General features: G+C 44.2%; 1 protein-coding gene across 17 annotated transcripts in view; it reads right to left on the reverse strand.

Annotated features, from left to right (window-relative positions):
- kif1b (kinesin family member 1B) overlaps positions 1-8,418 on the reverse strand; it is a 247,101-nt gene extending 238,683 nt beyond the window's left edge. For 15 of the 17 annotated variants that reach the window (XM_033048547.1, XM_033048544.1, XM_033048541.1 and 12 more), the window contains exons 1-2: positions 8,068-8,418; positions 6,003-6,148 (exon numbers count right to left, since the gene is read on the reverse strand). In XM_033048547.1, coding sequence (XP_032904438.1) covers positions 6,003-6,108 — 106 coding nt within the window. In that variant the 5' untranslated portion in view covers positions 6,109-6,148; positions 8,068-8,418. Of the gene's footprint in view, positions 1-6,002; positions 6,151-6,256; positions 6,368-6,611; positions 6,917-8,067 lie in introns of those variants that run through there. The other 2 variants (XM_033048534.1, XM_033048533.1) reach the window with 2 other exon arrangements.
- Positions 8,419-16,249: the final 7,831 nt, after the last annotated feature.

Genomic DNA, 16,249 nt, shown 5'->3' on the forward strand with positions numbered 1-16,249 from the left:
CAGAAATATCTGACTGCAACCACTTAAATCCTGCACAGTGGCACAGCTGCTGCCTCACAACGGCAGATATCCAAATTGGGTCCTGACCTCGGGTGCTGTCTGTGTGGAGTTTGCACATTCTCCCTGTGACCACATGGGCTTCCTCCCAGTTCTCCGGTTTCCTACCACTTCCTGAATATGTGTGGGTTTGTAGGTTAACTGGCCCCTCCTATGTAGGGAGCGGATGAGAAAATGGGATAACATAGAACTAGCGTGAACGGGTGATTGATAGTCGGTGTGGACTCGGAGGTCTAAAGGGCCTGTTTCCACGCTGCATCTTTCGATCAGTCAATGTGGAATTTAAAATGCAGTAACGATAAAGCTACCAGAAATCATAAGAATCCCGCGGGCTCTCCCATGTCCTTCGAGGAAGGTAATCTGCTGCCCTTACCTGGTTTGGAAGTAGATTTATAACAGTGTGGTTCACTCGCTACTGGCCTTGAAAGCCACTCCAGTTCGAAGGCAATTAGAATGGACAATAAATATTGACCAGGTCATAACACTTAAATCCAGTGAATAGAAACTAGCTGAAGTCATGAATTACAATTTTACACACACACACACGCACAAATAACTTCCTTGAGGGTTGGTGCAAAGTCTGGATGTCACAAAAGATAATTGGAAGTTGGAGAAAGCCAGCACACATTGTAAGGCAGCACATAAACCTGAACATATGAATCACTTCTGCCGCAATATTGCTCATAACCAATTATTTTTAACCTTTCATAGCATCTATTCCATATATTGCTCAAAGTAAAACTAACAGCTTGGCATCTCCACTGGTCCCAGAGTAAATTGTACGTTTGGACACCTAATTACAGTAAATTCTCAATCAATCTGCCAAGGTTCACAACCCTGACTTTCCAAAGAGCCTATAATTGTGTCCACAACAGCATTAATTTGTTGCCATTAAATAAAATCCTCAATAAACCATGAACTAAACAAAAGGTGCAAGTCTCCTATTTTAGTTTCATGCTTCCTCAATCCCTTTCCCACATTCTCCTCAGCCAATCTCAGGAGTTACAATGATCGCAATCATGTCATGTGATAGTAGAATAAGGCCATTCAGCCCATCAAGTCTACTCCGCCATTCAATCGTGGCTGATCTATCTCTCCCTCCTAACCCCATTCTCCTCATAACCTCTGACACCTTTACTAATCAAGAATCTATCTATCTCTGCCTTAAAAATATCCACTGACTTGGCCAACACAGCCTTCTGTGGCAAAGAATTCCACAGATTCACCACCCTCTGACTAAAGAAATTTCCCCTCATCTCTTTCTTAAAAGAACGTCCTTTAATTCTGAGGCTATGATCTCTAGTTCTAGACTCTCCTACTAGTGGAAACATCCTGTCCAAGCCTTTCACTACTCAGTCCCACTCACCTGCCCCATGCCCATACACCCTTGCACATCCTCTCTATTCAGAAACTTTCTCTACTCCACTGTTAACACACAACCAAACCTGCCCCCACTCCGATCTCTGGCCGTGCGGTCCACACACTCACCACCAGCAGAGCCAACATCATTTTCATCGTCACTGCTGGTTTTCTGTCAGTCATCTTCATTCTATACCTTCTGGCTCTTGCCCCTTCCACCAGTGGGAACAGTTTCACATTCCCTTCTCTCTCTCTCCACGCTTCTCAATATCCCCATTCCTAAAGAACCACTTCAACTTCTCCAACCTACAAAAGTCCATCATTAGAGGAAGGGTCCCAACCTGAAATGTCACCTATCCATGTTCTCCTGGAGAAGCTGCCTGACCCGCTGAGTTACTCCAGCACTTTTGTGGCCCCACTTTGTAAACCAGCACCTGTAGTTCATTGTTTCCACAAAGTCTATCATTCCTAGAATCATCCTGGGGCCTTGACAACTTTCACAAAGTCAAGTCCCCTGACATCTGGCTGATGAAATCCTGTGAACTCAGTCAGTGTTGAAGCATCGGGGCCTCTCAAACCAATGGGCCTCTCTTCCATTCCATCTGGAAATAAAAATCACTAAACAAATAGGGGGATTCAGCACGGTGGTGCAGCGATAGAGTTATGGCCCTTCAACGCCAGAGGCCCAGGTTCGATCCTGACTAAGGGTGCTATCTGCACAGAGTTTGTACGTTCTCCCCATGACCGTGTGGGTTTTCTCTGGAGCACCCAAAGACTTTGTCCACACTCCAAAGACGTACAGGTTTGCAGGTCAATTGCCTTTGGTAAAATTGTAAATTGTCCCTCGTGTGCAGGGCAGTGCAAGTGTACGGGGTGATCTATGCTCGGCGTGGACTCGATGGGCAGAAGGGCCTGTTTTAGCTCTGTATCTCTAAAGTCTAAACAAATCAGGACATGACTCATTGTACGTACACTCAGGAGCCCTCCAGCCCAATGGAACCCATGCATGCTGCAGAATTCCAACGCCATCTCATTCGGAGATAATCCTCAAGCTTCCTATTGTATAGATTCAGAGTAACCGACAGGTGAAGCTTCACCACACAGGTGATACACCATAGTTACGTCAGTACAATGAAGGCATTATACCATGTAGTCATTAGACCAATTGCCTCAGTATAACAGCCTAAAGCCATTAAATAATTAAATCTATCTTGTTCTTCCACTGGATTAATCAGCAAACTTTGTATTTAAATGCAATGTAATCTTGGTCATAGATACCTTCTCTCCATAGATGTCACCCCACCCGCTGAGTTTCTCCAGCATTTTGTCTACTTTCAATTTTTCCAGCATCTGCAGTTCCTTCTTAAACGTACTCTAGATCGTGTTTAAAAATATCGTGACAGAGTACAAATCCCGTATTGTCTTTCTGCTCATTGGTTAGCACGCAACAAAAAGGCTCTTCACTGTACCTCGGTACACGTGACAATAAACTAAACTGAAACAGAATACAAGGAGATCAACTCGAGTACTTCCAGCATTCCCTATTTCAGCAACAGTAATCCACAACATGCATTTTCTAACACAATGTAGCACCACAAGTACTTCCTTCGTTATAGACAGAAATTCCACCCAGCCAGGGTTGACTAGTGACCAAGGGAGATCAGAGACTACTTGATCATAAAAACATTAAAACACAAACTCTGTTCACCCCTCAACATATTAAGACCCTCTGACTTTAGAACGCACATGAACGGGTCGACACTGCCTTTCTCTCCCCGAGGCAGTCACAGGAAACTAACTGCAAGGATCAGTGGTGAACATAGAAAATAGGTGCAGGAGTAGGCCATTTGGCTCCAAGCCAGCACTGCCATTCAATATGATCATGGCTGATCATCCAGAATCAGTACCCGGTTCCTGCTTTCTCCCCATATCCCTTGATTCCGAGCTATATCTAACTCTCTCTTGAATACATCCAGTGAATTGGCCTCCACTGCCTTCTGTGACAGAGACTTCCAGATTTACAACTCTCTGGGTGAAAAAGTTTTTCCTCATCCAAGTCCTAAATGGCCTACCCCTTATTCTTAAACTGTGACGCCTGGTTCTGGACTCCCCAACATGGGGAACATTTTTCCTGCATCTAGCCTCAAGAATTGTACATAAGATCATAGAAACATAGAAAATAGGTGCAGGAGTAGGCTATTCGGCCCTTCGAGCCTGCACCGCCATTCAATATGAACATGGCTGATTCCCTCTCATCCTTCTAAATTCCAGTGAACATTACAAGCAAGATGTTGCAGCCGATACTAACGAACAATATCCATCCATTGATGTTTTGTTGGAGAACTCTTAACTCACACTATTTGCCGTGTTTTTATATGGCGAGTAATTTGTGTAGTACATTATACAGCAAACTGTATCGTCGCCAAAACTCTCTCACATCAGTTCAGCCAAACCTAATTATCAAATTTGAACATAACATCTGTGACAGGAGTAAATTTTTTTATCTAATATAAAAATAAACACAGTCTATTTAACTCTTCACACATAAGATCAGAAGACAAAGGGGCAGAATTATGATGTTCAGCCCATCGAGTCTGCTCCGCCATTCGACCATGGCTGATCTATTTTTCCCTCTCAACTCCATTCGCCTGCCTTCTCCCCATAACCTGACACCCTTGCTAATCAAAAATGTATGAATCTCTGCTTTAAAAAATACCCAGCCATCTATGGCAATAAATTCCACAAATTCACCACCCTCTGGCTAAAGAAAATTCCTCTTCATCTCCTTTTTAAAAGGTATGTTGTTTTATTCTGAGGCTGTGCCCTCTGGACCCAAGATCCAACATCCTTTCCACATCCACTCTTTCCATGTCTTTCATTATCTGATATGTTTCAATAAGATTCCCCCCTCCCAACTCATCTAAACTCCAGGGAGTACAGGCCCAGAGATATCAAACGCATCCATCACAAGAGGCAAGTGGAAAGAAGCAAACTTACTGCACTTACGTTATAGATTACACAGTAAGAAGCCCAAAGAGATAAATCAATAATAGAATTAGGCATGAAAGATGCAGCAGTTTCCAACCTTCTCTAGGAAAGGTTTCTGCCTGGTATTGTTCACCCACCACTGACACTAGATGACATGGTTGTTATCTGCAAATATCTGCACCAAAGGTACCTACGCAGTCAGATCTGTCCAAGTGCAGAGATTGACCTGGCATACAGCCAATATCATCTCCTTCTCATTCATTCCACATGATGATTTTCCTCACATCAGAACACATCTGCTTTCATAGGACATTTTAAGCAATCTCATAAAACTGCAAAATGTCGATTTCCCCCCCCCCCCCTAATCCTTACTATTTCAACGTTAAGGATTTAAAATAATCATCATTTGGATAATCTGCATCAAAGGAATGAGACAAATCCAGTCCCTCCCCCCACCTGCCAACTCAAGTCAGTACTAAATTACACATGCTTGGAAGGCTTGATCAGCACAGGAAATGCTCAGTGTGTGGACACATACACTCACTCACACACACTCACTCACACTCACACAGCAAAATTACCCAGAGCGATACACTGCATTAAAATCAATTTTAAAATCGGACACATCCAAGCACGTTGATGTGCGGCAGTGTGGCTGCTCTGTCAAAATATATTCCCAGCAACAAACACTGTCAAACAAACGTCAAACGTATGTGTAGCAAGGAACTGCAGATGCTGGTTTAAACCGAATAGACACACAAAATGCTGGCGTAACTCAGCGGGACAGGCAGCACCTCTGGAGAGAAGGAATGGGTGACGTTTCTGGTCGAGACCCTTCTTCAGAGTAGGGTCATGGGGAAAGGGAAATTAGTAATATAGAACACGAATGAAAGGTCAAATTTCTTTGTGCAAAATGTACAATGTTAGCGCATATGAAGTTAGTGCTTACAGATGATCGTAAAAACTTTACTGCTGTAAAAGAGGAATATCAAAATAAAAGAATGTGATTCCACAACTAGAACATTCTATGCATTAAGGTTATAACATTTCAGTTGTATAAATACGAGTTGCCAGCATACATAAAGTTATTTTTAACATAACCACACATGTTCCCTCTCCTGATTCATATCACCAGAAAATAAATTATCATCATCTTTGATGTCAACGGGATTACTCCTGGGTTTATGTAATTTACTCCAAATTAATTTGATCGCACCCACACTCAATCTTAAGCATCACAAAACTGTCAAAATGAAAACATGAATGCCATTGGAAGTAATAAAATAGCAAATGAATTGGCAATTCAGTTAAATTGGTGCAAAGTCATTAAGCATTTTTTTTTTTAAACATGTCACATGTATAGAGTCCAAAAAGATCGGCGTGTTAAAGATAAAAGTAAATATTCCAAATATTCAAGAGGGGGTTTCCGTTTCACAAAGGGGAGGGGGTGGCTGCTGCTCTGTTTTATGTTGAAGGTAATCTGATGCCTTGTGACCGTATCTGCAGTGTGGCACAGTCAAAGGCAACAGAGCAGCCTGACTGACGCAGTGGGAACCGAGCGAGCGAGCAAGCGATGGAGGGAGGAGGATTTCACTTACTGGTGATGTTGCCTTGCATCTGAATGATGCATTTGGAGTCCTTGTTGATCTCCCGAGTGTTAAAGGGTCTCACACGGACAGCCACCTTGACGGATGCCCCAGACATCTTGCCTTTTTCTCTCTCTCCGACTCACAGCGACCGGTTCCTGCATCAGAAGATTGCAATGGGACTCGTGTTAGCTAAGCCCGCCTCTCTCTCTATTATACACAGACACACAGGAAAATTCACCGGCGCCCCATGGCTCGTTGCCCTTCATCACTTTTCCAGTTGTTACATTTCAAACATGGCTGACGGGAATGTACAGCGGTGAGGATCAAACATTCTCAGCCCCAGATCAGACACCGGCCATCGACTCACCCCACTCTTCATGCAAACAGCCAGACCCTGCAAACAGCCACTGCAACCTGCAGCCCGCAAACCTCGCATTGAGGGTGTCCACCCGAAACGTCGCCCATTCCTTCTCTCCAGAGATGCTGCCTGTCCCGCTAAGTTACTCCAGCTTTTTGCGTCTATCTTCGCATTAAATATCTTTCTTCCATCCCCTCCCTTAATTTTTTTTGGGAAATACTGTATATTAAAAAAAGCTAAATATTTTACTCTCTTAATACCAATCGAGCCGACTGGTTGAGAGCCCCCAGCCTTTGGAAAATTAACAATTAAGAGCACACGCCCTTGATCTGCAATATGACACAAAACAAATCAGTTACTGGCTCCCGGTGAAGCAGAGAATCTCTCCACCCAACGGAGCAGCAACTCGGACAGGCCCGGCTCCAGCTTACTGCCCCAACATGAATCAAAAACAGGAGCTAACCGGGAAAAATATATAAATAAATCTCAGAACAAAATCAACAAAATATTCAAAGAATTCAAATCTTTCTGGCTGGAGAGGAGCTGATTGGGAGGGGGGAGGGGGAAGCTATACCGGTTTAAAGAAAGTTTTTAGAAAATTAAATCTGCTAACCGCTGGGGAAATAGATTACACGGGACGATCCCAAGTCTTGAGTCCAGCTGAGTTGGGGAAAGCAAGGGGGTGGGAGTTGAACTAAGGGGAGATTCAATCAGAGGGCATTTGGGGGGCAATATTACACCGCAGTAACCCCCCCCCCCCCCCCCTCCATCCCATCCTTAACTACACAAAGCCTCCTCCCCAACATCCCAGTGCTCCCCCCCTATCCCAATACTCAGCCACCCATACCCAGCCCTGGACACCTTCATTCAACCCGGCCGTCACCCATCCACCTCCATTCCCTACCAACCCCCATCGTCTCCAGCGACCTTTCCAATCCCTTCCCCAGTCATTCACACCCTGGAGTGATCCAAGCTTCCCAACATCCAATCCATTGATCCAATACACCATTTTTGGGACAGGCATTCCCATTCACCCCAACTAACACACCTTCATGGCTACCCACGCACACAACCCACTATAACCACATCCAACCTCACCCCCTCGCACACAAATCCACCCCCAATACCAATACTCATCCAGCTCTCTCCAAACACATCCAGACCCATTCACCTACCCATAAACCGCAAAGACCCAGCCCCTCTCAATCACATCCAGCCTTATCCAAGCACATCCTAGCCCCCATCCACCCCACCTCCTCACACACATACTGCCAATCTAATCCCACTCAATCAAGACCCCACCCTAACTTCATACATATTCGCCATCCCTGCCCCATTCATTTCACCCCCCATCTCTGACCCCCATTCATTTGTAAGACCCTCACCACCAAATACAACTCCCCATTCACCCGAGGCTCATTAATTTCGAGCCCATCTCCCCTCCTAGCAGTAAGTGCACGCCCGAGGCCCCATCCCTGCTAAACCACACGTCTGTGGTACACAAAAAAATGCTGGAGAAACTCAGCGGGTGCAGCAGCATCTATGGAGCGAAGGAAATAGGCAACGTGAAACGTTGCCTATTTCCTTCGCTCCATAGATGCTGCTGCACCCGCTGAGTTTCTCCTGCATTTTTGTCTACCTTCGGTTTTCCAGCCTCTGCAGTTCCTTCTTAACCACACGTCTGTGAAGCTCCAGCTCTAACTCTGTCCCCCTTACCTTGAGGTGCAGACGGCGAGGTTGAGGGAGATGCTGAGCTGGGGCTGAGCGGCGGCTACAATGTTACAGCGGGCGGCGGGCGGATACAATAGTGGCCGATGTGTCACCGCACTCCAAGCCCATGACAGACAGACAACCCGGGCTCCCCCGCTCCCAATCCAGCCCGCTTCAGCCCCGAGCAGTCCCCAATCTCCCCCCGGACAAGCGCATTCGAGCTAATGCACCGCCAGGGAGCAAAAATCCAAATGCAAACACGAAAAGAGGGAAGCAAAGATTTTTGTTCTACATTAAATTCGCAGCGTAGAAGCGGCGGAGCGAAGTCACAGCGCCGGCCGGCTGCTGCTCCCTGGGCATTACGTCACCTTGCCGTGATTGACAGGGCCGCCGCCCTACGGGGATGCCCGTCGTCGCGGCCGCCGCCAATGGGAACGCGGGGAGGGCGGGACATGGGCCTGGCGATGACGTAAGGATGCGGGCAGAGTGTGGGCCAGCGGCTAGCGGTGAGATCTGCCGCCACCTGGCGCCAGGAGGCTGCGTGGCAGCGGATCGCTGCCCTACTGCCCTCTCACTGTAGGGGGTGCAGAGGGAGCCTCAGGCTCATATACAGGAGCAAAGATTATAGAGTATATAGAGTATATCTGCTATAGGATCTTTGTACAGGAGAGCTCACTTCAAAGCAAAGATCCTATGGGCGGAAGGAAAATAAGATTCACCCTAAGATAAGAAAATAAAAAAAACGAGATGAGAGTTTATTGTCATGTGTCCCAGATAGGACAATGAAATTCTTGCTTTGCTTCAGCACAACAGAATATGGTAGGCATGAAGACAGCAGGTAAATTAAGACTGGAGGTGCTACAACTCCCCAGAGAAAATGTGTAGGGAGGAACTGGTTTAAAAACCGAAAGCAGACACAAAAGGTCCTTTTCTCCAGACCCACTGAGTTACTCCGGCTTTTGTGTCACATATCTCCAGAGATCCTGCCTGACCGGTTGAGTTACTCCAGCACTTTGTGTCTTTTTGTTTATAACCAGTATCTGCAGTAACTTTGTTACTTGTGAAGGAAAGGCTTACATTTCTATAGCACCTTTCTCATCCTTCACTGGATTCCCAACCAGCTTTACAAGGAATGATATATCTTAACAATGTGGAATTGTTATGCATGCAGCTGCTCCTCCTTTCAGATGGACACAAAGTGCTGGAGTAACTCAGTGGGTCAGGCAGCATCTCTGGAGAAAAGGAATACTGTGGGTGACGTTTCCTCATTGTCACCCATCCTTTTCTCCAGAGATGCTGCCTGGCCCTCCGAGTTACTCCAGCACTTTGTGTCTAACCCACATCTGCAGTTCCTCTCTACATAGCTCCTGCTTTAAGCTATGTATAATGACCAGATTATTTATTTGAAGAAGGGTTTCGACCAGAAACGTCACCTATTTCCTTCGTTCCATAGATGCTGCCTCACCCGCTGAGTTTCTCCAGCATTTTTGTCTACCTTCGATTTTCCAGCATCTGCAGTTCCTTCTTAAACAGATTATTTATTTTAGCGATTTTCATTGAGGAATAAATCCCAACACGATTATATGTGAAAAGACTTGCTTCTCTTTAGAAGTAGGGCCGCGTTTTCATGTAGTTATCTAAGGGATGCGATCTCGATAGACCCAAATTACTGGAGCAACTCAGCGGGTTAGGCAGCATCTCTGGAGAACACCGATAGGTGATGTTTCAGGTCGGGACCCGCAGTTCTTTGTTATTACATTAACATCTCAACAACCTGTATTTACACAGAGACTTTCAAACAGTAAATCATCTTGAGACACTTCACAACAATAGCAAACAACATTCAATGATGATTCAATTATACTTTATTGTCACATGTACTTAGGTCCAGAGAAATGCTTTCTCATTGTCACCCATCCTAATGACCTAATCCCATTATCCTGCCTTGACACCCGTTCTCTCCAAGAATTTGTCTATCAATGCCTTAAAAACATCCACTGACTTGGCCTCCACAGCCCTCTGTGGCAAAGAGTTCCACAGATTAACTACCCTTTGACTAAAGAAGTTCCTCCTCACCACCTTTCTGTAAGAGCACCCTTTAATTCTGAGGCTGTAACCTCTAGTCTTAGACTCTCCCACCAGTGGAATCATCCTCTCCACATCCACTCTATCTATGCCTTTTATTATTCTGTAAGTTTCAATGAGGTTCCCCCTCAACCTTCAAAACTCCAGTGAGTAGCGGCTTAGTGCTGTCAAATGCTCATCATATGCTAACCAACTCATTCCTGGAACTGTGAGATGCTTTGTTTTACATACCTAGGCATACAAAGAGTCACCCATTGGTAAAGGGCACCATTGCCAATTAAAGTTTTGATCTTTGCATTTGGCGCTAATTGTTGTGGGTGGGTTCTGCTGCTGGGTGGCATGGGTTCAAGAGGAGCCACATGCACCTTTAACGATGTAGGCTTGCCACCCATGCACGGTGAAGGGATTTTTCAATCCATGCCGTGCTTCCTTAGTGATGTGACACTCCACACCCGGTGGAGTTTATTGGCCATTATTTGTGAACATTGAAAGATTGAAGGATACCAGAAATTCAAGATGGCACCAGAAACATGGCGCCTCTTGTGTACCATCTCAGTGTAATATACTATTCTTACACTCTTGTATTAAGTATGGTTATGCTTATGCAAAAAAAAAGAATTTCACTGTACCTAGGTACATGTGACCACAACATTTCATTGAGCTATGTTATAATTCACAGGAGCAGAGTTGGGCCAGTTGGCCCATCGAGTCTACTCTGCCATTCAGTTGTGGCTGTATCTATCTTTTCCTCTCAACCCCATTCTCCTGCCTTCTCCTCATAATCTTTGACAACCCTTACTAATCAAGAATCTGGCTATCTCCGCCTTAGAAATACCTAATGACTTGGCCTCCACAGCTGTCTGTGGCAATGAATTCCACAGATTCACTACCCTCTGACTTAAGAAATTCCTCCTCATCTCCTTTCTAAAGGCGAGTCCTTTTATTCTGAGGCTATACCCTCTTTCCTAGACTCTCCCACTGGTGGAAACATCCTCTCTGCATCCACTCAATCCAGTCCCCCTCTAGTCTGAAAACGGATTTCGGCCCGAAACGTTGCCTATTTCCTTCGCTCCATAGATGCTGCCGCACCCGCTGAGTTTCTCCAGCATTTTTGTCTACCTTTCACTATTCGGTAAGTTTCAATGAGATCCCCCCTCACCCTGAAGCATTGATTTGTGCTTTGATTCAGCTGTTAAAGTATCACTATGGTTTGCGATTTGATAATCTATCACCAGCACAATCGCCTTCCATTTTCTGGTTTTGGTTATGAAACAAAATGCAAATTAATTTCAACTGGCTTTGTGTGAAGTTCAAGTTCTATAAAAAGGTAATAGTTACGGCTGTTAAAGATAGACACAAAGTGCTGGAGTAAATCAGCATCTCTGGAGAAAAGGAGTAAGTAACGATTCAGGTTGAGACATTTCTTCAGACAGAGAGTCAGGGGAAAGCGAAACGAGAAATATAGATGGTGCTGCTAAATTAGGTTAGCTATCTTCCAGAATCTGTGTGGTCAAATGTCACTTGAGTGTGAATCACTGTGTGTGTAATACAAGATAGTTTATGACACGTTCTCAAACAACAAGTTTCAGCTTTACTAAAAATCACCACAATCACTCACTCTATCAACCACATTTCTGTAAACGGTGTCAAAGGTCAGACAACATTCATGTTGATCTTAAACAAAGATCATCTCTGCTCGATGATCTTTGATCTTAAACACCCCACACTGAGAGAGACCTTGGGGTTTAGAGATCCTACAGGCCATGGACAATTTACAGAAGCCAATCAACCTACGAATTTGCACGCCTTTGGAGTGTGGGTGGAAACTGGAGGGAACCCACGTGGTCACTGTTTGAACGTGCAAACTCCATACAGACAGCACCCGATGTCAGAATCGAACCCAGGTCTCTGGCGCGGTGAGACAATGTGCTGCCCTTAAATGCTTGTAGATCATGTGAGCTGCGAGTTTCACTCCAATTCAGGCACAGTTTTCTCACCCACCGCCCTCTCAGTTTTAAAGCAGATCACACTCGTATACCTTTGTTAAAAACAGCAAAGTTAATTTATTTTATTTATTTATTTATTTTTATTTTTTTTTCCATTTGGTAAAATCAATGTTTTTTTTTTGTTTTTTTTTTAAATTAGAAGTAAGTACAGTCATATGGCACCAAAGTGCCTAATATATATTTTCATAATACATTTTTTTTTGTTACATTGAAAAAAGATTAGAATAAGAAAAATAAGTTAGATAGTAAAGGATAGAAAGATGTGAAATATATAGTGTGTGAAAAAAGAAAACGAGTAAATGAAGAAAAAAAAACAAAAAAAACCAGCAAAGTTTAGCTCACTGGAGCTAAAGCTATCCCTGAGCTCACTGATGAGCTTCTTCCTCTAGCCCAGTTCTTTCTCTCTCAGTGTCATCATGTATGAAGATTGGGACATGTCAAGGTTTCGGTACTACACAGGCTCCACCAGACAAACTGACTGACAGATTGCATCAGGAGTTGAGCAAGGACAGAGAGGCACAGATATAAGGTGAGAGGGGGGAAAGTTAATAGAGATGCGCAGGGCAAGCTTTTTTTTTTACACAGAGTCGGGTGGACGCCTGAAACGCATTGCCTGGGGTAGTGGTGGTGGAGGCAGATACAATAGTGGTGTTCAAGAGGCTTTTGGATATGGACATGGAAGTGCAGGGAATGGAGGGAGATGGATCATATGCAGGCAAATGAGATCAGTTTAACTGGGCATCATGTTCGGCACAGACATTATGTTCCATGATTGTACAGTTTTATGTTCCATGTTGGAGAGGGCAAAGAGTTGGCCTGGCCCTGCACTGCTGCAGCGCAGAGAATGCCAGGGCTCAGGATGTCATTGACCAAGTGTTAGTTACTGGGAATAACACACAAAATGTGTCGGAAGGAACAGCAGATACTGGTTTAAACCGAAGAGAGACACAAAAAGCTGGAGTAACTCAGAGGGTCAGACAGCATCTCTGGAGAAAAGGAATAGGTACCGAAACGTCACCTATTCCTTTTCTCCAGAGATGCTGTCTGACCCGCTGAGTTACTCCAGCTTTTTGTGTTTATAATTGGATTAGCACAGTTTGGTACTTGATGGTCAGCATGGACACAATGTGCTGAAGGGCTGTATGACTGTAATAGCCAAAGATTCTGACAGTCCAGCCCAGCAAAGGACACACAAAGAACCTCTCCAACCTCTCACTGCAAGTAGACCCCACATTTATTTACAGTACCTTACCTCATGAAAACTCATTAGAACTTCGCTCCTCAATTACTTTCTTAACACCCACCGGCAAACTTCAGTTTGATACTGAATCAAATACTTTTATAATAATGTTATTGTACATATTATGTTTATAGCCTGAAATATTAGCGTACTTTGATATTTCACCTGCTTGAAGCTAGTTCACATGTTTGGAGACACAACAGACTACAGATGTTGGAATCTTGAGCAAAAAACTAAGGAACTCAGCAGGTCAGGCAGCATCTCTGGAGGGAAATGGACAAATGTGTACCTGTCCAAGTGTCTTTTAAATGTTGTTACTGGCTCAACTACCTCCTCTGGCAGCTCGTTCCATACCCACCACCCTTTCTGTAAAATGTTGCCCTTAACAGATTCCTATTAAATCTCACCTCTGAGTGAAAAGGTTACCCCTCATGTTCTTATTAAATCTTTCCCCTCTCGTTTTAAACTCTGGTTCCTAATTCCCCCTAACCTGGGTAAACGACTGTGCATTCACCCTATCAATTCCACTCATGATTTTATACACCTCTATAAGATCACCCCTTTCAATTGGCTTTGTGTGAAGTTCAAGTTCTATAAAAAGGTAATAGTTACGGCTGCTAAAGATAGACACAAAGTGCTGGAGTAACTCAGCATCTCTGGAGAAAAGGGGTAAGTAACGATTCATGTCGAGACATTTCTTCAGACAGAGAGTCTAAAAGAAATCCAAGAAACTAAAACATTGATTTCAACTTTGATCATTTTGGAACCTAGAAGGGATACCTTAATTCAATGGTCTAAACTGAGGTTTAGGTTTACGCACACTCACACCCATTGGAGATTTCTCGCCCACATTTTTATTTTGAGGTGAGTGAGTCGGCGGGACACGGCTCAGATCTCAGTGCTGGCATCAGAATCAAAACCACTGCTACTCTCCACAATTGTCGAAGGCCATTTGTATCTGATACACTCCCAATCAATGCTGGACCTTCCGTAACTATTGAATGGCAAAATGCAGGAAAAGGTTCAGGGAGAAATAAGCTGGGAAACCAGAGAAGCAGCAATTATGTCAAGAATGTTGTACAGTATTGTTATTTGTCCCAGACAGAACAATGACATCTTTGCTGGCAGCAGCACAACAGAATATGTAAATATAGTACTCTAAACAATATAATATATGGAAAAGTTTTATATATATACACACACACACAGAAACACATATATGAACACATATATGTGCACACACACATACACACACACACACACACACATATACAGACACATACACGCATATACACACACATATGCACACGTACGCACACACAGAAACACATATATACACAAGCACATACACACACAAACACATATATATATATACACACACACACACACACATATATATACACACGCGCACACACACAGAAACACATATACACGCGCACATACACACACATAAAGAAACGCATATTACACACGCGCACACACACACACGCACAGAAACATAAATACACACACATACACAGTTTATGCACACACACAGAAACACATATATATATATATATATACACACACAGAGAAACACATATATACACACGCAACTATAATCACACACGCATATAGAAACACATATATGCTCACATACACACAAACACATATATGCTCACATACACACATCCAGAGAAACACACACACACACACACACACACACACACACACACACACACACACACACACACACACACACACACACACACACACACACACACACACACATAAATAAAAACAAACAAACAATGATGGGGCAAAAAGGTTAAAACCAATGCCTCGAAGTCTATGTAGTTCAGAGTTTATTTGGAGGTTGTTGTGTTTAATAGCCTGATGGTTGTGGGGAACAAGCTGTTCCTGAACCTGGACATTATAGTTTTCTGGCTCCTATACCTTCTTCACGATGACTGGAGTGAAATGGTTTCTTGGGGCACAGGGTGGTGTGGGTCTCTGACGATGCTGCCTGCCTTTTTGAAGCAGCGGCCCCTGTAGATTCCTTCGATGGTGGAGAGGTGGAAAGGATCTGCTCAGCTGAGTCAAGCCTGTTTGTCCCACACAGGCACACTCCTTGCCAAACAGCACGTATTTCCTTATTTGGCCCTTTGTTTTTCTGGGGATTGATTGATCCGAGTTGAATTTCTAGGTACACAACGAACATAGGTCAGAACCAGAGGAGTTTAATAACAAGTCTTTACATCAGAAGCATACGCATGGTTCCGTCTTCCTCACAAGGGTTGCAGCTGATTCAGAGATTGGTCACAGTTCTATTGCTGCTGCCACGTTTGCAGTGAGTCACTTGTTCCCAGCACATCGTTTCATGTGACGTCTTTCAGCAGCAAGGGGGCAGGAGGGCGTCCAGCAGGTAAACAGCACTGGGAAATCACCTGAACGGAAGAGAACGACAGTGGGAGTAGAGGCCGACAGGAGAAGAGTGTGGCAGACATTCAGTGCAAAGGGAAACACAAGTGGCTCACTGCACACACAGCATTCACATTTGAATGACTTAAATCGCCTGATATTTCAGAAGCTGACACACTGGTCAACCTGAGGAACACCTTCCGCAACAGACTGGTTCCACCAAGATGCAGGGCCGAACGCCACAGGAGATCCTTCTACCCTGCGGCTATCAAACTGTACAACTCCTCCCCCTTCTGTCGTGGGGTAGACTGACTCCCCTCCCCCCCCCCCAAATTTGCTCATCCCCAATTCTTTCAACTGGTCACTTTAATTTGATGTTTCATGTATCGTGTGTTTTATAACTGTTGGCAGATCAATTTCCCTCCTGTGATAAATAAAGCTCTATTGTATCGTTTCA

The sequence above is a fragment of the Amblyraja radiata genome, chromosome 31 (assembly GCF_010909765.2).
Source record: "Amblyraja radiata isolate CabotCenter1 chromosome 31, sAmbRad1.1.pri, whole genome shotgun sequence".
Taxonomy (NCBI): Eukaryota; Metazoa; Chordata; class Chondrichthyes; order Rajiformes; family Rajidae; genus Amblyraja; species Amblyraja radiata.